The sequence below is a fragment of the Somniosus microcephalus genome, chromosome 6, assembly GCF_052327205.1.
Source record: "Somniosus microcephalus isolate GS21.2 chromosome 6, FLI_Smic_1.0, whole genome shotgun sequence".
Taxonomy (NCBI): Eukaryota; Metazoa; Chordata; class Chondrichthyes; order Squaliformes; family Somniosidae; genus Somniosus; species Somniosus microcephalus.
Window position 1 is genome coordinate 5,586,093 of NC_140992.1, and position 22,349 is coordinate 5,608,441.

Consider the following 22,349-nt stretch of genomic DNA (forward strand, 5'->3'; position numbering starts at 1 on the left):
AGCATTCGTAATAAGGTGGATGAATTAGCTGCACAAATAGGGGTAAACGAATATGATTTGATTGGGATTATGGAAACATGGCTCCAGGGTGGCCAAGGCTGGGAACTCAACATCCAGGGGTATTCAATATTCAGGAACGATAGGCAAAAAGGAAAGGGAGGTGGGGTAGCATTGTTGGTTAAAGAAGGGATTAACACAATTGTAAGGAAGGATATTAGCTCTGATGATGTGAAATCTGTATGGTAGAACTGAAAAATACCATGGGGCAGAAAACGTCAGTGGGAGTGGTATATAGACTTCCAAACAGTAATGCAGAGGTTGGGGATGGCATTAAAAGGGAAATTACAGAAGCATGCAATAAGGGCACAGCAGTCATCATGGGTGACTTTAATCTGCATATATATTGGACTAACCAAATTAGTAACAATACTGTGGAGGAGGAATTCCTGGAGTGTTTACGGGATGGTTTCCTGGACCAATATGTCGAAGAACCAACCAGAGATCAGGCCATCTTAGACTGGGTATTATATAACGAGAAATGATTAATTAGCAATCTTGTTGTACGAGGCCCCTTGGGTCAGAGCGATCATAATATGATCGAATTCTTCATTAAGATGGAGAATGAAGTAGTTGACTCAGAGACTAGGGGCCTGAATTTAAATAAAGGAAACTACGATGGTCTTAGGCACGAGTTGGGTAGGATTGGTTGGGCAATGGCACTCAAAGTGTTGATGTTGGATAGGCAATGGCAAACATTCAAAGACCGCATGGATGATCTACAAAATTTGTTCATCCCAGTTTGGCATAAAAATAAAACAAAAAATGTGATTCAACCGTGGCTAACAAGCGAAATTAGGGATAGCATAAGATCCAAGGAGAGGACATATAAATTGGCCAGAAAAAGCAGTAAACCTGAGGATTGGGAGCAGTTTAGGATTCAACAAAGGAGGACAAAGGGATTAATTAAGAAGGGGAGAATAGAATATGAGACTAAGCTTGCAGGGAATGTAAAAACTGACTGTAAAAGCTTTTATAGATATGTGAAGAGAAAAAGATTGGTGAAGTCAAGCATAGGTCACTTGCGGTCAGAATCAGGGGAATTTATAATGGGGAACAAAGAAATGGCGGACCAATTAAATACATATTTTGGTTCTGTCTTCACAAAGGAGGACACAAATAACCTCCCAGATATGTCGTAGAACATAGGGTCTGATGAAAGGGAGGAACTGAAAGAAATCAGTATTTGTATGGAAATGGTGTTAGGGAAATTGATGGGATAGAAGGTCGAAAAATTCCTAGGGCCTGATAATCTACATCCTAGGGTACTTAAGGAAGTGGCCCTAGAAATAGTAGAAGCATTGCTGATCATCTTCCAACATTCGATGGAATCTGGAACAGTACCCATGGATTGGAGGGTGGCTAATGTTACCCCACTATTATGAAAAGGTGGTAGAGAGAAAACGGGGAATTACAGACCAGTAAGCCTGACATCGGTAGTGGGGAAATTGCTAGGGTCCATTATAAATGATGTAATAGCAGAGCACTTGGAAAACAGTGACAGGATCGGACAAAGTCAACATGGATTTACGAAAGGTAAATCGTGCTTGACTAATCTACTGGAATTTTTTGAGGATGTATCTAATGAAAAAGATAAGGGAGGACCAGTGGATGTGGTGTATTTGGACTTTCAGCAGGCTTTCGATAAGGTCCCGCATAAGAGATTAGCGTGTAAAGTTAAGGCACATGGGATAGGGGGCAAGGTATTGACTTGGATATGGAACTGGTTGCCAGACAGAAAAGAAGGAGTTGGAATAAACGAGTCTGTTCTGAGTGGCAGGCAGTGACTAGTGGGGTACCGCAGGTATCGGTCCTGGGACCCCAGCTATTCACAATATATATTAATGATCTAGACAAGGGAACTAGATGTAATATCTCCAATTTGCAGACAACACAAAGCTGGGTGGGCGTGTCTGCTGTGAGGAGGATGCCGATGAACTACAGGATGATTTGGACAGGTTGGGTGATTGGGCAAAAGCATGGCAGATGCAATATAACGTGGATAAATGTGAGGTTATCCACTTTGGTGGCAAAACAGGAAGGCAGATTATTATCTGAATGGCAATAGATTGGGAGAAGGGGAAGTGCAACGAGACCTGGGTGTCCTTGTGCACCAGTCGCTGAAGGTAAGCATGCAGGTGCAGCAGGCTGTTAAGAAGGCAAATGGTATGTTGACCTTTGTAGCGAGAGAGTTTGAGTACAGTAACAAGGATGTCTTGCTGCAGTTGTATCGGGCCTTGATGAGACCACATCTTGAGTATTGTGTGCAGTTTTGTTCGCCTTATTTGAGGAAGGATGTTATTGCCATGGAAGGAGTTCAGCGAAGATTCAGCAGGCTGATACCTGGGATGGCAGGATTGACGTATGAGGAGAGATTGGAACGATTGGCTTGTACTCGCTGGAGTTTAGAAGAATGAGCGGGGACCTCATTGAAACTTACAAAATTCTGACAGGGCTGGATAGCCTAGATGCAGGAAGGATGTTCCCGATAGTCGGGGAGTTCAGAACCAGGGGTCACAATCTAAGGATAAGGGGTAGGCCATTTAGGACAGAAATGAGGAGGAATTTCTTCACCCAGAGCGTGGTGAACCTGTGGAATTCTCTGCTACAGAGGGCGGTGGAGGCCAGTTCATTAAATATATTCAAGAAATATTTGGATATGTTTCTTGAGGCTGAAGGGATCAAGGGATATGGGGAAAAGGCAGAGACAGGGTACTGAGTTTGGATGATCAGCCATGATCACATTGAATGGTGGAGCAGGCTCGAAGAGCCGAATGGTCTACTCCTGCTCCTATCTTCTATGCTTCTATGTTTCCTATCGATGCAGACAAATACCTTTAAAATTGTAACAGAGAAATTTGTGCCCATACTGTCAGATTTCTGGCTGAAGATATGAATTCAGGGGAACACTTTTTGGGCGTGATCTGTTGCACCTGATCAACCTTGAAAGACGATGGCCTAGAAATTCACTAGCCTTAGCGCCGCTTTTGAGGCGCTAGAGGGACTAGCGCCAGAGTTATGGCCAGTTGAAAAATTCCCTGGGGCCCTAAAGCGGCGTTGCACCGGTAGCGCTGCGCCGGCACCGATGACATCATCGGTGTGCGCAGCGTCCCGGTTGCCATGCCGACGGGCCCCAGCGCCGAAATTCAGTTGCGGCCGCCTCGCCCGTGGCAGCCGCAACTAAGACTCTGGCAACAGAGTCCAACATGTGTTTGCGCCGGCGCATTAAAGGCCCCGTGGCGGCCGGCCGCTTTCCCGCCGGCCGCCTGCCCGCAGCTCCCTCCCCGGACTTCTCCCCCCCCCCCGGAACAGATGCAAGCCCGGCACTTGTCCGAGGTGCCGGGCTCATTTTTAAACAGATTTGCGCGGGCCGCGGCCGGGTGCAGGCAGCTCCTCCTTAACGGAAGGAGGAGGCCTGCACTTCCCCAGCCTGCCGCACCGCATCGGGTGCCGCAGCGCCGGAATTGCGGCGCTAAACGGCAGTTAGCGCCCTTTTCCAGGCGCTAAGACCCTTCAGTAGCGCCGGCAGCCGTTTGGGCGCGGCGCTACTGAATTTTTGGCGCGCGCAGGGGGACTTAGCGCCGGCACTAACTTCCGGCGCTAAAGCCCTGGCTAAGCCAAAACCCAATTTCTAGGCCGATGAATTTAGAATTGGCAGCCGGCGAATTCTGAGTGTCCGCGTAAAACCAGCATTTGGCATCTTGTATCTGCTAATGCTGGGCCTATCACATGGTTTCCGCTTAGTGCTCCGCTCCTTTTCTCCCGGACTACAATGCCCAATCATTGCTCCCTAATGTGCATGGAGCCGTGAAATAACAGGTAAGTTTTACTTTTTTTAAATCTTAGTGGTTGAGCCAAATGTTGCAGGAGGACTCCCCTTGTTTCCACAGCAATATTGGGGGCTGTGGTTACCCTCGCTCCCCTCCAGCTTGCCTGCCTCACCCTATCCCCACATAGTTCGCCTCCTGCACCCACTCCCTAAATAACTACAAGTCAGTTTGGGAGCTACCGATTTTGAGAAGGCGACTGGCGTAGTATTGGAAGAGCCGATTGGTGTCTGCCGCTTGCCAGTTTTATAGATGAGGCTGGAGGCCCGATTTCCACGCGCATGCAGAAGAAAACCAAACTCAAACAAACGTGCTTTAGCATTCCTGAATTTAAAAAAAATGCAATTAGCAGTTTTGTCTCCTTCTATTACCCAAATAATCAGTACTGAGAGTTTCCCTCATCGGTGTGGATCAGCCGATTTTTAAAATGTATTTAAGGGATGTGGGCATCGCTGACAAGGCCAGCATTTATTTCCCACCCCTAATTGTCCTTGAGATGGTGGTGTTGGGCCTTCTTCTTGAAGCGCTGCAGTCCGTGAGGAGAAGGTATACATCTTTGTAGCGATTTGGTACAACTGACTGGCTTGCTAGGCCTTTTTTTTCAGCGGGGAATTTAGAGTCAACCACCTTGCTATGGGTCTGGAGTCATATTTGCACTAGACCAGGTAAGGTAAGCAGATTTCCCTCCTTAAAGGACATTAGTGAATCAGATGGGTTTCATTAAGCAGTCATTCCCGGTAGGGCAGAACCATCTGGCCTTCTGAATTGACAAATACAGGCCCAGACAGTCTGTCTGAAACCAACAGAAAACTGTAGCCCATCAGCTGACCAGTTAACAACATTCCACAATGAAACATAAAAAAAATTAGAAGCCTGGAATTTCCGCGGGAGATCTTCCCATCCACAACCATATGTTCGGCAGAAGATCGGTGGAAAATCTCAAGCCGTGGCATTTGATCTGGGCTTGAACCGATGTTTCGTCGAAGTTACCACGGGAAACACGCCTAGAAATTCAACGACAACGTGTTTCCGACTAGAAGCAAGAAAGATCACCGATCACCACATAGTATCCCAATATTAATCAGAGCTTTCAGGAGAAAAGAAGGACTTGATGTATATCCACTGAATCATTACACTTGCAAACGGTTTCATTTTTACTGAACGTTTTATCTTGGCTTTTCCTCATTTACAGATTCAATAGAATGCATGAAATGTCATTCAGACTATTGGCCCAATTCGCTGAAAGATCAATGCCTTCTAAAAGAAATAGAGTTCCTCTCCTTCGGGGACGCGATGGGAATCTCACTGGTGACGATTGCATTACTTGGGACTTCACTCACGATTGCTGTTGCAGCAGTGTTCACATATTATCGGAACACGCCGATTGTTAAAGCTAATAATTCCGAAATAAGTTTCCTTATTCTCTTTTCCTTAGTGCTGTGCTTCCTATGCTCGCTAACATTTATTGGCCAACCGACAATCTGGTCTTGCATGCTCCGACACACGCTTTTTGGCATTAGCTTTGTTCTCTGTATTTCTTGCATTCTAGGCAAAACAATCGTGGTGTTAATGGCTTTCAGAGCAACACTTCCAAACAGTGATAGGATGAAGTGGTTTGGACCTGTGCAACAAAGAACAGTTATATTATTGTGTACCTGTTTGCAAATTATAGTCTGTGTCCTCTGGTTAACGACAGCGCCACCTTCCCCGGTAAAAAACACAAGATATCAGAATGCAAAGATTATCCTTGAATGTGATGTTGGCTCAATCAAGGCGTTTGCATTTGTTTTGGGCTACATCGGCTTCTTATCATCTTTGTGCTTTTTGCTGGCGTTTTTTGCCCGTAACCTACCAGGTAATTTCAATGAAGCTAAATTTATAACCTTCAGCATGCTTATCTTTTTTACAGTTTGGATAACTTTTATCCCTGCTTATGTGAGCACTCCCGGAAAATACACGGTCGCTGTAGAAATATTCGCAATTTTGACGTCCAGCTTTGGTCTTCTGTTCTGCATATTCGCTCCCAAATGTTACATTATCTTACTCAAACCTGAAAAAAATACCAGAAAGCATCTTATGGGCAGAACGGCGACTAATAAAAAGTTTTAGAATATCTCCTCAGCTATGCTTTATTTTATTCTATTTTATGTAAACTTCGTTAAACTCACTTCAGACAGAAATTAGACGGTAGAGATAAACGGGTGGTTACGCAGCGGCTATCTGCGATACGCCGCTCTTACATGGGGACATAGGAACAGGAGAAGGCCATCAGCCCCTCGAGCCTTTTCAGCCATTCAATGAGATCATGGCTGATCTGCGACCTAACTCCACATACCTGCCTTTGGCCCATATACTTTAATAACTTTGGTTAACAAAAATTTATCAATCTCAGAATTACAAATAACAATTGATCTCTCATCAATTGCCATTTGCAGAAGAGAGCTCCATACTTCTACCACGCTTTGTGTGTAGAAGTGTTTCCTAATTTCACTCCTGAAAGGCCTGGCTCTAATTATTAGACTGTGCCCCCTTGACCGAGACTCCCCAACCAGCTGAAATAGTTTCTCTCTATCTACCCTATCTGTTCCCCTTACTATCTTGAAAACGTCGATTAGTTCACCCATAACACTTCCTAATTCTAGGGAATACAACCATAATTTGTGTAATCTCTCCTCGTAATTTAATGCGTGGAGTCCGGGTATCATTCTGGTAATCCTACGCTGCACTCCCTCCAAGGCCTTCCTAAGGTGTGGTGCCCAGAACTGCTCACAGTGCTCCAGGTGTGGTCTAACCAGGGTTTTGTATAGCTGCAGCATAACTTCTACCCCTTGTATTCTAGTCCACTAGATATAAAGGCCAGAATTCCATTAGCATTTTAAATCATTTTCTGCACCAGTTCACGACATTTTAATGATCAATGTACCTGGACCCCCAAGTCTCTTTGGACCTCCACTGTTTGTAGCTTTTCACCATTTAGAAAGTACTCTGTTCTATCATTTTAGTCCAAAATTCATGACCTCACATTTGCCTACATTGAATTCAATTTGCCAAAGTTTTGTCGATTCACTTAATCTGTCGATATACCTTTATAATGTTATGCTTTCTGATGTAAGAAAAAGGAGACTTACCATCAAGTAACTTTAAAGTAAGCTTTAAGTAACTTATAAACACACTATATACACACTATATACACAAGAGAGGTCTTTACCATGCCTCTGGTAGAAGCCTCTTACAATACTGAACAGACCAGTATTTATACCAGTCCAACAGGAAGTGACATGACAGGAAGTGAGGTATGTACACAGTTCATAGTTCATAGTTCACAGGAAGTGATGACATAACTTCCCGGAAGTTATCATTTTTATCACATTCTTCCCTCCTGCAGGATTAGGAGGCTGTGGTCTACCTTTTGGTCCGCAGCCGCCGAACAAGGAAGAGTCGCACCCGTTTGGATTCCCGTCGTAGAGGGTCGCTGGTCCCCTTACATGCGGTTGGCCATTGGTCAGAGTCTGTGTGGCCTGGATTGCCCTGTGAAGGGTCAGGGAGATCATGGCTTCGAGTACGAGCCCCAATAGGTTCAAAGTCGGACTGCCTCTGTTCAGAGGGAGGTGCAGAGCTGGTCTGTGGCGGATCAGTACTTTCATGCACGGTACTGGGAGGGTCGCAACCTTGAGCACGGGGTTCTACCAGCACCAAGCTAGTTGGTGTCCGATCAGGATCCTGGAGAGGGGTACCCGATAGGTCCCAAGAGTTTCCTGGTGAAAAGCATCTCCACAAAAGAAGCATTCCTTCCTAGATTGCCAAGAGGCTGCTAAAGTGGGGTCGTCCTCCTCTTCTTCATCAGAATTATCAGAATTAGATTCCCCCATGATAGGGTTCACCTGAGACCGCTTGAATTGTCTGGTTGCAGCTACAGCAGCAGATCGAGATCTGGGCAGCTGATAGAGGTCTGCATTTCTCTTTGCCAAATCCAATGAACAAGCTAGGTCAAAAGCTTTTTGTAGCTCAAGTGTTTTACTTTCTAGTAGACGCTGGCGTATAAATGGAGAGGCAAACCCGCAGATGAAAGCATCACGAATCATTTCTTGGCGGTACAGCTCAGCTGAGGCTGCCTGAAAGTTACAATCTACGCTGAGCCTGCGAAGTTCTTGCAGGAATTCGTCAATTGATTCCCCTGGCCCTCGTCGGGCTGTGACCAGTAGATGTCTAGCATAGACCTCATTTGGGGTCTTCGCATACAGTTTCTTAAGTGCCCGAATCACCTCTTCGTAATTATCCCAGTCATCAACATATTCGAACACTTTTGGGGTCACATAATTGACAAGTATCTTCAATTTAGCAGGAGCATCCGCTTTACATTCATCCAGAAAATTCTCAAAAGTACGATACCAATGCTTCCATACCCTGCCAGCTGCTGGTGTATTCGGGTCCAAGTCCAGACGAATAGGTCTAAGGATTTTCTCCATGATGGGTGGTTCCCTGGATCCTTAACTTCCGAGTTTGTCTGAAGGTCTAGTATTTGTCAGTGTAAATACTAAGTTACTTAAATTGATGTAAGAAAAAGGAGACTTACCATCAAGTAACTTTAAAGTAAGCTTTAAGTAACTTATAAACACACTATATACACAAGAGAGGTCTTTACCATGCCTCTGGTAGAAGCCTCTTACAATACTGAACAGACCAGTATTTATACCAGTCCAACAGGAAGTGACATGACAGGAAGTGAGGTATGTACACAGTTCATAGTTCATAGTTCACAGGAAGTGATGACATAACTTCCCGGAAGTTATCATTTTTATCACACTTTCATAAGAACTTAATAACATAAGAAATAGCAGCAGGAGTAGGCCAATCGGCCCCTCGAGCCCACTCCACCATTCAATAAGATCATGGCTGATCTGATCGTAACCTCAAATCTACTATCACTCTACATCCCACCCAAACCCATGTGATCGCCTGTGAGAGGCGAAAAACCAGATAAAAAACCCAATGGCCAATTTGGGAGAAAAAATCTGGGAAATTCCTCTCCGACCCATCTAGGCGATCGAAACTCGTCCAGGAGATCACTCTGTCCCTATATTTTCTACAGTACTTACCTTCTGTAAAAGGTGATCTCCACCCCAGCCAGGAACAGGAATGGAACCATCTCCTGAAATCTAACACATAATTAGAACACAAGAAGTAGGAGCAAAACCAGGCTACATGGCCCCTGGGCCCGCTCTGCTACCCACAGGGCCATGACCGTTCTCAACCTAGACTCATGTCCAATTTCCTGCCCGCTCCCCATAACCGCTAATTCCCTTTACTTCTAAGAAACTGTCTATTTCTGTTTTAAATTTATTTAATGATATAGCTTGCACAGCTTTCTGGGGCAGCAAATTCCACAGACCTACTACCCTCTGAGTGAAGAAGTTTCTCCTCATCTCAGTTTTGAAAGTGCAGCCCCTTATTCTAAGATTATTTCCCCTAGTTCTAGTTTCACCCATCATTGGGAAAATCCTCACCGCATCCACCCGATCAAGCCCCTTCACAATCTTATATGTTTCAATAAGATCGCCTCTCATTCTTCTGAACTCCAATGAGTAGAGTCCCAGTCTACTCAACCTCTCCTCATATGTCCACCCCCTTATCCCCGGGATTAACCGAGTGAGCCTTCTTTGTACTGACTCGAGAGCAAGTATGTATTTTCTTAAGTATGGACACCAAAACTGTATGCAGTATTCCAGGTGCGGTCTCACCAATAGCTTGTACAACTGCAACAATGCCTCCCTGTTTTTATATTCTATCCCCCTAGCAATAAAAGCCAACATTTCTTTGGCCTTCTTGATCACTTGCTGCACCTGCATACTAACTTTTTGAGTTTCGTGCACCAGGACCCCCAGATCCCTTTGTAATACAGTACTTTCCAGTTTCTTGCCATTAAGATAACAACTTGCTCTATGATTTTTCCTGCCAAAGTGCATAACCTCACACTTTCCAGTATTGTATTCCATGTGCCAAATCTCTGCCCACTTACTTAGCCTGTCTATGTCCCTTTGCAGGTTTTTTATGTCCTCCTCACTCGCTACTTTCCTTCCCATCTTTGTATCATCTGCAAACTTTGATATGTTACACTCGGTCCCCTCCTCCAAATCGTTAATATAGATTGTAATGAGTTGGGGACCCAACACTGACCCCTGCAGAACACCACTAGTTACTGATTCCCAGTCTGAGAACGAACCATTTATCCCAACTCCCTGCTTTCTGTTAGATAGCCAATCCTCCACCCATGCCAGAACATTATCCCCAATCCCGTGATTTTTTATCTTGAGCAATAATCTTTTGTGTGGCACATTGTCAAATGCGTTTTGGAAGTCTAAATAAACTACGTCCACTGGTTCCCCTTTATCCACCCTGTATGTTACTTCCTCAAAGAACTCAAGCAAATTTGTCAAACATGACTTCCCCTTCATAAAACCATGCTGACTTTGTCCTATTAAATTATGTTTATCCAAATGTCCCGTTACTGTCTCCTTAATAATGGACTCTAAAATTTTACCAACCACAGGCTAACAGGTCTATAGTTTCCAGCCTTCTGCCTACTACCCTCTTTAAATAAGGCTGTTACATTAGCAGTTTTCCAATCTGTCGGGACCTTTGCTGAGTCCAGAGAATTTTGGAAAATTATTACCAATGCATCCACAATCCCTACCGCCACTCCTCTCAAGACGCTAGGATGAAAGCCATCAAGTCCAGGGGATTTATCCGACTTGAGTCCCATTATTTTACCAAGTACCACTTCCTTAGTGATTTTAATCGTATTTAGCTCCTCCCCCCCCAGAGCCCCCTGTTTGTCCAGTGTTGGGATATTCTTAGTATCCTCTACCATAAAGACTGATACAAAATAATTGTTCAGTGTTTTTGCCATCTCCATATTTCCCACCATTAACTTCCCGGTCTCATCCTCTAAAGGACCAACATTTACTTTAGCCACCCTTTTTCTTTTTATATAACTGTAGAAAGTTTTGCTATCTGTTTTTATATTTTTTGCTAATTTACTTTCATAATCTATCTTCCCTTTCTTAATCAATCTTTTAGTTATTTTTTTGCTGTCTTTTAAAGACTTCCCAATCTTCTATCCTCCCACTAGATTTGGCTACCTTATATGCCTTTGTTTTTAGCCGGATACTATCCTTAATTACTTTACTTAGCCGCGGATGGCTATTTTTTCTTTTACACCCTTTTTTCCTCAGTGGAATATTTTTTTTTTGGAAGTTGTAAAATAACTCCTTAAATGTACACCACTGATCATGTACCATCTTACCCTTTAATCTATTTTCCCAGTCCACTCTACTTAATTCCGCTCTCGTACCTTCATAGTCTCCTTTATCAACTATATTGCCTACAATGTTGCCTATCTTTGTGCCATCGGCAAATTTGGATATGTGGCTATTCATGCCATCATCTAAGTCGGTAATGAATATTGTGAATAGTTGAGGCTCCAAAACAGATCTCTGCGGGATACCACTAGTCACATCCTGCCAATTACATACATAGAATCATAGACTGGTTACAGCATGGAAGATGGCCAGTCGGCCCGTCGAGCCCGCACTGGCTCTCAGCTAGTCCCACTCCACTGCCCTTTCCCAGTAGCTCTGCAAATTGTTTTCCTTCAGTTACTTATTCAACTCTCTTTTGAAAGATAAGACTGAGTCTGCCTCCCCCACCCTTTCAGGCAGTACATTCCAGATCTTAACCACTCGCTGTGTAAAACTTGTTTTTTTCTTACATTGACTTTGGTTATTTTGCCAATCACATTAAATCTCTCTATCTACTTTGTCCAGATCCCTCATGATTTTGAACAACTCTATCAAATCCCCTCTCAAACTTCTCTGCTCCAAGGAGAACAACCCCAGCCTCTCCAGTCTATCAATGTAACTGAAGTCCCTCATTCCTGGAATCATTCTCGTAAATCTTTTCTGCACCTTCTCTAAGGCCTTCACATCCCTCCCAAAGTGTGGTGCCCAGAATTGGACACAGTACTCCAGTTGGGGCCGAACCAGTGTTTTATGCAGGTACATCATAATTTCCACATTTTGTACTCTGTACCTCTATTGAGGGACCCCGTTTTAACTGCTTTCTCAACCTCTCCAGCCACTTCCAAAGATGTGTGCATGAACACCAACAGGGCTCTCTATTCATGCACCCCTTTCAGGATTGTACCGTTCAGTTTATATGTCTGCTTCTCATTCTTTCAACCAAAATGTATCACTTCACACTTTCCTGCTTTAAATTTCATCTGCCACGAATCCGCCCATTTCACCAGCCTGCTTATGTCTTCCTGAAGTCTATCACTCCCCTCCTAACTGGTCACTATAATTCCAAGTTTTGTGTCATCTGCAAATTTTGAAATTGTACCTTGTACACCCACATCCAAGTCATTAATATATATCAAGAAAAGCAGTGGTCCTCGAACCGACCCCTGGGAAACACCACTGTATACTTTCCTCCAGTCCAACAAACAACGTTTAACCAGTACTCTCTGTTTCCTGTCTCTTAATCAATTTCGTATCCATGCTGCCACTGTCCCTTTTATTCCATTGTCTAAAACTTTGTTGGCAAGTCTATTATGTGGCACTTTGTCAAACGCCTTTTGGAAATCCATGTACACCACGTCAACCGCATTACCCTCATCAACACTCTCTGTTACCTCATCAAAAACTCAATCAAGTTAGTTAAACACGATTTGCCTTTAACAAATCCGTGCTGTCTTTCCTTAATTAATCCACACTTGTCCAAGTGACTGTTAATTTGATCCCTGATTACTGTTTCTGAAAGTTTCCCCACTACCGGGGCTAAATTGACTGGCCTGTAGCTGCTGTGTTTATCTTTATGTTGAGATACCACGGCAAACGTGGGAGTCGAGACCAGAGCCAGTGAAACAGTACAGCTTTTTATTTCAGCCTCATGGCAAAACAGGAACTAGAAAAGCCCGCGCATCCACTTAAATACTTCCCAGACAGGAAGTGCTCCCGGCAGCCTGTCCCTGCGGGAAACAAGTTGCTGGAGGAAAGGGCCCCCAGCTGGGGGCTTCTGCTTAGACTGTCTGTGCCGCCGTGAGCGGATTATGTCCAGTGGTGGCGTGTCGCCACAGAGCTCCCCCCAGAATCTGCTTAGGAGGAGTGGACGAGTCGTGACGGTGGTCTAATGGTTCTGCCGCCGCGGCTCTGAGTGGTCGCCGGTCTGGTTGGTTGGGTCGGGCGGTTCGCCGCCGGCTGTGCTGGCTTGCCGGGGGGACGGCCTCTAGTTGGAGGCTGGGCCACGGGGACCTGTTCCCCTGGTTCGGTGTGTGCTGGTTTGAGCCGGTCAATGGAGACTGTGTCGACCCTGTCGCCGAGTCGCAGCATGAAGACCTTGTCCCCGGTTTGTAGTACCTCGTACGGTCCGTCGTACGGGGGTCGCAGGGGCCCACGGTGCGCGTCGTGTCGCACGAAGACGAAGCACGCCTGCTGTAAATTTGGCGGGACGTGAGGTGCGAGTTCGCCGTGTCGGTTGACCGGAAGTGGGGCGAACTGCTGAGCGGAAGAGAAAGAGTTGAGCCGCTGCTGTTCGGCCGACCAAGGCTTGGTAGGCTCCGGAAGGAATTCGCCTGGGACGCGCAGCGGTTGTCCGTAGACTAACTCCGCTGCCGAGGACTGGAGGTCTTCCTTGACCGCGGTGTGTAGGCCGAGTAGCACCCATGGCAGGCGGTCAGTCCAGTTACTGTCCTGCAGGCCGGCGCGGAGTGAGGCCTTGAGTGACCTGTGGAAGCGTTCACAAAGTCCGTTGGCCTGCGGGTGGTACGCCGTGGTGCGGTGGAGCGTCACCCCGAGGTTGCGTGCTGTGGCCGTCCAGAGTTCGGAGGTGAACTGGGCGCCTCTGTCGGAGGTTATGTCGGCCGGCACACCGAACCTCGCAACCCAGGTGTTAACGAACGCCCTGGCAATGTCGGCTGTGGTGGTGGAGGACAGCGGCACTGCCTCAGGCCAGCGTGTGTAGCGGTCGACCATCATGAGGAGATAAGTTTGGCCTTTGATGGCGGCAGGGGACCGACGATGTCGACGTGTACATGGTCGAAGCGGCGGCTGGGTACCTCGAAGTCTCCCAGGGGTGCTTTGGTGTGCAGCTGTACCTTAGCCCGTTGGCAGGCGAGGCAGGAGGTGGCCCAAGTCCGAACATCTCTGCTGAGGCCGCGCCAGACGAAGCGCTTGGAGAGGAGTTTGACAGATGCGCGGGAACCCGGGTGAGAGAGCCCATGGAGCGCGTCGAAGATGCGGCGGCGCCAGGTCTCAGGGACGACCGGCCTGGGGTGGCCGAGTGTGACGTCGCAAGTGACTGCCGTGGCTTCGGGCCCGTGCACGACCTTGGCTAGGCGTAGCCCTGGCAGGCTGGTAGCCGCCGAGAGGAGGTCTGGGTCCATGAGCTGGTCCACTGCTAGTTGTGCGTAGTCGACCGCGAGGTGATTCGCACAGACGGCGGGACAGGAAAGGCAGTCGGCGACCACGTTGTCTCTACCGGAGACATGCTGAATGTCCGTAGTAAACTCGGACACGGCCGCGAGCTGGCGTTGCTGCCTAGCGGACCAGGGTTCGGTGTGCTTGGCCATCGCGTATGTGAGTGGCTTGTGGTCCACATACGCGGTGAAGGGGCGGCCTTCCAGGAGGAACCTGAAATGGCGGACCGACAGGTGGAGCGCGAGAAGCACGCGGTCGAAAGTGGAGTATTTGACCTCCGGGGGGCGCAGTTGGCGGCTGTAGAAGGCAAGTGGCTGCCATGCGCCATTGACCCACTGCTCAAACACGGCCCCGACCGTGTGGTTGGAGGCGTCGGTGGTGAGCGCGACCCGGGCATCGGCCCTCGGGTGCGCGAGCAGAGTGGCGTCGGCGAGCGCGTTTTTGGTGGCGTCGAAGGCGGCTGCCGTGTCAGTGGTCCAGGCTACGTCCATCTTGCCGGATTTTCCTCGGAGGAGTCGTATAGGGGCTTCATGAGGGCTGCAGCTCTGGGGATGAACCTGTTGTAGAAGTTCACCATCCCGAGGAACTCCTGGAGGCCCTTGATGGTTGTGGGGCGGGGAAATTGCTGGACGGCCTGCACCTTGTTGGGCAGGGGGACGGCCCCAGCAGGGGTGATGCGGTGACCGAGAAAATCGATCTCGGTTAGGCCGAATTGGCACTTCGCCGGGCTGAGGATGAGCCCGTGTTGGGCTAGGCGCCTGAACAGGATGCGAAGGTGTTCGAGGTGTTCCTGTTTGGAGGAGCTGGCCATGAGAATGTCGTCTAGATAGACGAATAGGAAGTTCAGGTCCCGGAGGACTGAGTCCATAAGGCGCTGGAAAGCCTGTGCTGCATTCTTGAGGCCGAAGGGCATCCTCAGGAACTCGAACAGGCCGAATGGGGTGATGACGGCCGTTTTGGGGATGTCCGCGGTGTGTACGGGGACTTGGTGGTAACCGCGCGCCAGGTCGACTTTGGAAAAGACGGTTCATCCGGCCAGTCGAGCCGAGAAGTCCTGGATGTGTGGCACTGGGTATCGATCGGGGGTGGTGGCGTCGTTGAGGTGGCGGTAGTCCCCGCAAGGGCGCCAGCCTCCGCCGGGCTTGGGGGCGATGCGGAGGGGCGAGGCCCAAGGGCTGCTGGAGCGGCGGATGATGCCGAGTTGTTCCATGGTGGTGAACTCGGCCCGCGCGATTTCCAGCTTGGCCGGGTTGAGTCTGCGGGCGTGGGCTGAAACTGGGGGGCCGGTGGTGGGGATATAGTGTTCCACACCGTGCTTGGCGGCTTTGGCCTAAAAGGTCGGGTTAGTGATGGCGGGAAACTCAGCTAGGAGTGCCGAGTGGTCGTCCGTGGCTCTGGCGAGGCAGTAGGTCGTCAGGCCGGCCGAACGGGCCGGGGTAAAGTCGCCGGGGATGGGGGCCATTGTGTTGATGTCGACGAGGCGGTGCCTCGGAATGTCGACAAGGAGGCCGTGGGCGCGTAGGAAGTCGGTGCCGATGAGTGGGCAGAGGACCTTGGCTGTGAGGAACTCCCAGCGGTAGCGGCGGCCCGCAAGGTCGAGCGTGACCATGCGGGTGCCATATGTGCGAATGTCAGAGCCGTTGGCTGCAGCCAGTGTGATACCCCATGTGCCGCGTTGGATCTCGAGGGCGCAGGCGGGGGTGATGCTGTGCTGGGCCCCTGTGTCGCACAGAAATCGGCGGTTGGTTCTGTCGTCAGTGACGTACAGTAGGGGCTCCTTCTGCCCCGCGGCCATCACGGGGGCCGGTGCGGGGTGGGGTTTGAAGGTACACGGTGGCGTGCAGCGTTGAGCCCTAGCGCCAAAACGGGTGTGGTAGTAGCAGTGACCCAGAGTGGTAGGGCGGTCGGGCCTAGCGGCCCGGGAAGACCGCGTGGTCGTTGCCGTGAGGTCGGGCGCGACGTCGCGAGCGGCCTGTGCAGAGAGCAGCCGGTCGGCCTTTTCGGCTATATCATTCAAGTCTGTGGAGTCGGACTCCACAATGAGCGGGCGGATGCTGGCGGGGAGCTGCCGAATGAAAAGCGTGCGAAAAAGGGCGCCGGGATTTTTGTCGTCTGAGAGGGACAGCATGTGGGAAAGCAGGTCTGATGGTGAAGCGTCACCAAGGCCGGGGAGGTCCAGGAGTTGGCAGTGGCGCTGGTAAGAGGACGTTTGAAATTTTTTAAGTAGCGCAGCCTTCAGATGTTCGTACTTGCCCTCCGTTGGTGGATTCTGCAGCGCTGCCCAAACCTTGGGGACTGTAGCGTAGGTGAGCGAGGCGATAAGGTAGTCGTACTTCATGGCGTCGACTGTAATGCCTTTCAGCCGGAATCTGGACTCAGCTTGAACGAACCAGGCTTCGGCGAGGTTCTCCCAAACGTCTGGTAATTTAACCGTGACTGCGTTTGTATCCACCATGCTAGCTTAGGATTCGTCCTGAGCGTCGGGGTCACCCGTGTTGAGATACCGCGGCAAACGTGGGAGTCGAGACCAGAGCCAGTGAAACAGTACAGCTTTTTAGTTCAGCCTCATGGCAAAACAGGAACTAGAAAAGCCCGCGCATCCACTTAAATACTTCCCAGACAGGAAGTGCTCCTGGCAGCCTGTCCCTGCGGGAAACAAGTTGCTGGAGGAAAGGGCCCCCGGCTGGGGGCTTCTGCTTAGACTGTCTGTGCCGCCGTGAGCGGATTATGTCCAGTGGTGGCGTGTCGCCACATTTACACACTTTTTGAACAATTGTGTAGCATTGGCAATTCTGCAGTCCTCTGGCACCACCCCGTAACTATGGAGGATTGGACTATTATGGCCATATTACACCTACCCATTGTCCCTGCTCTCTGTCTCCTGCTGCCATGCCAATTTCCCCTTATGCTTAATGTAATGGGCAGGGCATGTAATGGGTGGCCGATCCGATACTGCTCATTTTGAGGTACCATACAAGACCAATCTCTATCACAATCGATTCCAAGTTTTACTGAGCAAAACATTTTTAAAAACAGCTAAAAGTGATACTGAAAATTCCGCAGAAAAGTGCTAATGTTAATTAAGTGCTAGATAAATATTTATTAATGCGAAATAATAAATATGTACAATACACTTTCTCGTATTCAAACTTGTTTACAGCATTATTGTTGGAAAATACGATAATTTACGAGCATTTTAATTCCACTGTTTGAGCGATTTGTAGAATACCTTGGTTGATATGCGTTATTGAGTTACAGTTTCAAATAAAAGTACGAAATTAGTTAAATAGATTAAAGAAACAGCGAAAGATTTTAGGTTATATAGCAGCATAACATCTATCAGAAAACTTCCCAAAATTGCTTCAAAAAGACAATGGTCTATTTAATTTATGATTGGTGTTATTTATTGAGGGAAGGACAGCGACTAGGACATTGATCTCTTCTTGGAATTGTACTGTGAGATATCTATTTATCACTAGAATATGGGAACAGTTCCACATTTCCTCTGAAGGGCGTTTCCACATCCTCCCCTGAATTTCTGTATGGCATAGATCCATGGCAAGCGGCTGTCCATCAGTGGCTCACCCCGGTGATCACTCCTCATGGAAAGCCCTGAGAGTGAGTTCACCAGGTTATTTTATCATGGGAGAGATCACAGCCGAGCGCAATCTGATTCTCAAGCACATCCACAGATGCACTCTTTCCAAGGTCACTTCATTGTGATCAACAGTGAAAACTTCAATGGTTTGAGGAGAAGGCCCATCACAATGACTAGCACTACCTAATCAGAATAACTAAGGATGTGCAATAAACTAGATTGTGACAACTTCTCCCCATCCCAATTTTTAAAGCTGCTGATATTTCCTGCCTCTGATCGCAAGCGTGCAGAAATGAATTGTAGCATTGTTACAGTTGTTACAGTTGTCTCCCACCTGTGCCTTAACTCGGTCCAGATCTACCTTTGCACCGTGGTCTGTGTCACTCAGTTTCTAGCAGTACACGTAACAAGTGAGCCATCAGGACATTAATTTACCATACCTTATGTTCCTATTTTAATTTACATTTACTTCAGATAAGAAAGCTGACACAACATAGCGATCTAAAAGTGAGAGAGTTGCAGAATATTTAAAGTAAAGCTTTAAGAAATAGCTGTTACATTTTAAGGCTCTTTGTCCAGTTAATTATATCATCTGATCAAGAACAGATATTTCTTGTAAAATGAATTCATAGTGTACAATTCATTTTTTTGGATTATAAAGATATAAGTTAGTAACCGACTCAAAGCTGAATTCTAAAGTTTAGGCCCAGGCGTCTAAAACAAATAGCTAGCATTCGCAAAAGGGCAGAACAAATTCTTGTCTGATAGTCATCCATGCATCACCCAGCCTCCGTCCTTTTTCAGTCTTCACAAAGTTTAAAAACATAAGAAATAGGAGCAGGAGTAGGCCATTCGGCCCTTCGAGCCTGCTCCGCCATTCTACGAGATCATGGCTGATCTTCTGCCTCAACTCCATTTAGCGGCCCTATCACCATATCCATTGATGCCCTTACTAGTCAGAAATCTATCGACTTCTGTTTTGAATATACTAAATGACTGAGCCTCCACAGCCCTCTGGTGTAGAGAATTCCAAAGAGTCACCACCCTCTGTGTGCAGAAATGTCTTTAATCTCAGTCACGAATGGCCTATCCTTTATCTTGAGGCTGTGGCCCTGGGTTCCAGACTCCCCAGCCAAGGGAAGCTTTCTCCCAGCAACCAACCTATCAAGCCCAGTAATAATTTTGTATGCTTCAGTAAGAGCCCCCCTCATTCTTCTGAATTCAAGAGAATGCAGGCCCAGTTTACTCAATCTCTTCTCATACGACAGTCCCGCCATCCCAGGAATCAATCTCGTGAACCTCCGTTGCACTCCCTCTACGGCAAGTATATCCTTCCTTAGGTCAGGAGAACAAAATTGTACACAGTACTCCAGGTGTGGTCGCATCAAGGCCCTATATAATTGAAGTTAGACTTCTTTACTCTTGCACTCAAATCCTCTTGTACTGAACACCAGCATACCATTGGCCTTCCTAATGGCTTGCTGCAACTGCACATTCACTTTCAGTGACTCATGTACAAGGACACCCAGGTCTGTTTGAGCATCTGCATTCCCCAATCATTCGCCATTTAGGAAATAATCTGCATTTCTGTTTTTTCTACCAAAGTGGATAACTTCACATTTATCCACATGATATTCCATTTGCCATGTTCTCGTCCACTCACTGAGCCTTTCGAGATCCCCCTGATGCCTCTTCACGTCCTCTTCACAACTGATGCTGCTACCTAGCTTTGTATCATCAGTAAATTTGGAAATGTTACATTAATTCCACTCATCCAAATCATTGATATGGATTGTGATTAGCTGGTATTGTCGAATGTTTAATATTCAATTGGTGCACAGCAAGGTCCCACAAAAACAGAAGAGTGAATAACAGGACGATTTGTTTCTTTAGCGTTCGTTGAGGTAGGGCACTGTCAAACCTCCTGGCAAAAGCGTCATTGGAGCTTTAACTTCCAAGTATGCAGGCGGACTGGCATTTTTTTAATAACTCATGCAAAAGACGGCACCACCAGCACTAGTGCTCTCCCTCAGTAAAGCAGAGAGTTGTTTTGAAGAATATGCTCAAATCCTGTTGTAGACTTTGAATCTAAGCCCTTTCAGCTTTCTGTATAAATCAATCAAATTTTCCACAATGATCAGTATCGGGGATGCAATAAACTTATGAAAGGGAAATCCTGTTTGACAAACCTACTGTATTTCTTTGAGGATATAACTAGTGGAGTAGACAAAGGGGAACTGTTAGATGTGGTGCATTTGGATTTTCATAAGGCCTTCGATAAGGTCCCAAACATAAGGTTGGTGAATGAAATTAGTGCACATGGAATTGGGGGTATATACTAGCATGGATTGAGAATTGGTTAACAGACAGAAAATAAAGGAAGGGTAAACGAGCCTTTTTCAGTATGGTGATTAGTGGGGTACCACAAGGATCGGTGCTTGGGCCCCAGCTCACAATCTATATCAATGATTTGGATGAGCGGAATAAATGTGACTTTTCCAAATTTGCTGATGATACAAAGCTAGGTAGCAGCATCAGTTGTGAACAGGACGTGAAGAGGCATCAGGGGGATCTCGAAAGGCTCAGTGAGTGGACGACAACATGGCAAATGGAATATAATGTGGATAAATGTGAAGTTATCCACTTTGGTAGAAAAATCAGAAATGAAGCGGCCCTGATGATGTCACATGATGACACATCATCAGCCGGTTTCCTTATGTGGCCATGCGCAAATTGTTTTTGACATTTCTGCTGTCAGTGCTCTACAGCATTGAGGTATTGCAAACACTGATCTCCCATGACTCACTCCATATGCTTATGGAGGGTGTCACAGCACGCAGGGAGGTCCTCTTCCCTTCCCATGGACGGAAGCGAACTCCCCAGGAGATCAACGCCGCCTGATTGCACATTGCACAGGAGAACACAAACAGGGGTGCCGTTAGGAGAGCCAGGCTGCAGTTGTGCAATTCTTTCAATGATCTCAGTAGATCACAAAACATTACTGCAAAGACTCACTCAACCTCATCCTGCTGTGCCACTCATCACATCCCCATCACTCTGCCTTCCCTACCTTACCCCTGCACAACCTTACTCACACCAACTTACCTTGCACCTCCACCCATTCCTCCCTATCTACATTATCAGTTCCCCATCTCAATAGCCAACACTCACCCTCATCCTAGTCCAATCTTAACAACTAACAACACACTAGGGTAGGCACTTGAGTGTTTTAGCCAATGCACATGTGAATTTTCGGCTGTCAAATATTGAAATCTTCATTTCAACACTTTGCGTTCATGGAAAGATTTGTGTGCACCGTTGGAAGTGGCTTCGTGAGTTGCAGGACATGGTGACACATAATGGTATGACTGCAATGGGGAGATTGTGAAAGAAATGGCTTGGGCATTGTAGGGATCCTTTATGCTGTTGGTGTGGGGTGGTGCCAACCTGGTGCATTATGTGGCAGACAGGGTATACAGCTTCAAGTGAAGTAAATCTGGCTATGGTAAGAACATCCCTGGCGTCCTGGGCAGCAGTATGGTCGGGCACTGTTGCCCTGTGTCCTGTGTGGCATCAGCTGATTGCGGAGAGGGTTGGTGTTTTTTGGCGCTGCTGTGTGCCTGGTGCTGCTGGTGTTGGGCTTTATCTTGGTGGGATTCTGAGGACCAAGGTGAGATAGTTTAAATGGCACCGATGCTGATGTAATAGATGGCAGGTGAAGTTAAAATTACGGAAGCGTATCTGTCAATGGTCAGAGAGGTTGTTCCAATAACGTGGCACTAGACAGTGAGATAGCTCCAAATCCTTTCAAGCAGCATAAAGCTCAATCTGTCTTCCAAATGCAACACGCAACAGTTTTTGAGCTTGGAAAGTGAATAGCTATGAGATGGGATCGTTTATACCACTTTTGCAGCTGTGAAGTAATCAGATAATTCAGTGCTGAATCTACTCACGGCCGGCTGAGCTGACGTGACCACCTAGCAGCCTATATCCCGTAGGGGAACATTTAAAGCTGAAAGACAAGATTAAAATAGTAGTTAAGTGCCTCTTAACAATCTCTTAATGATCTAAATTGACTTCCCCGCCGCTTGGTGTCGGGATTGTTCAGGGCTGACAGACCGGGCATCTGGGAGACCAGCATGGAGGCCAGTTGACAGTGGGATACCCGACCCGCTGTTAAAAAAAATCCCACCCGACCCGCCACCGAGCGTACCCGCTGACCCCTACGAAAAATCACCCCCCAGCATCCACCCTGTCAACTCCCTTAAGAATTTGATATGTTTCAATGAGATCACCTCTCATTCTTCTAAACGCTAGTGATTATAAACCTGGGCAAATCAATCTCTACTCATAGGACAATCCGCCTCATCCCAGCAATGAGTCTGGTGAACCTTC

General features: G+C 47.3%; 1 protein-coding gene across 1 annotated transcript in view; it reads left to right on the top strand.

The window, feature by feature from the left end:
* The window catches only part of LOC147115392 (extracellular calcium-sensing receptor-like), a 45,574-nt gene extending 39,581 nt beyond the window's left edge, over positions 1 to 5,993 (top strand). Inside the window, exon 8 of the mRNA XM_085989569.1 lies at positions 5,077 to 5,993. Coding sequence (XP_085845695.1) covers positions 5,077 to 5,993 — 917 coding nt within the window. The remainder of the gene's footprint in view (positions 1 to 5,076) is intronic.
* Positions 5,994 to 22,349: the final 16,356 nt, after the last annotated feature.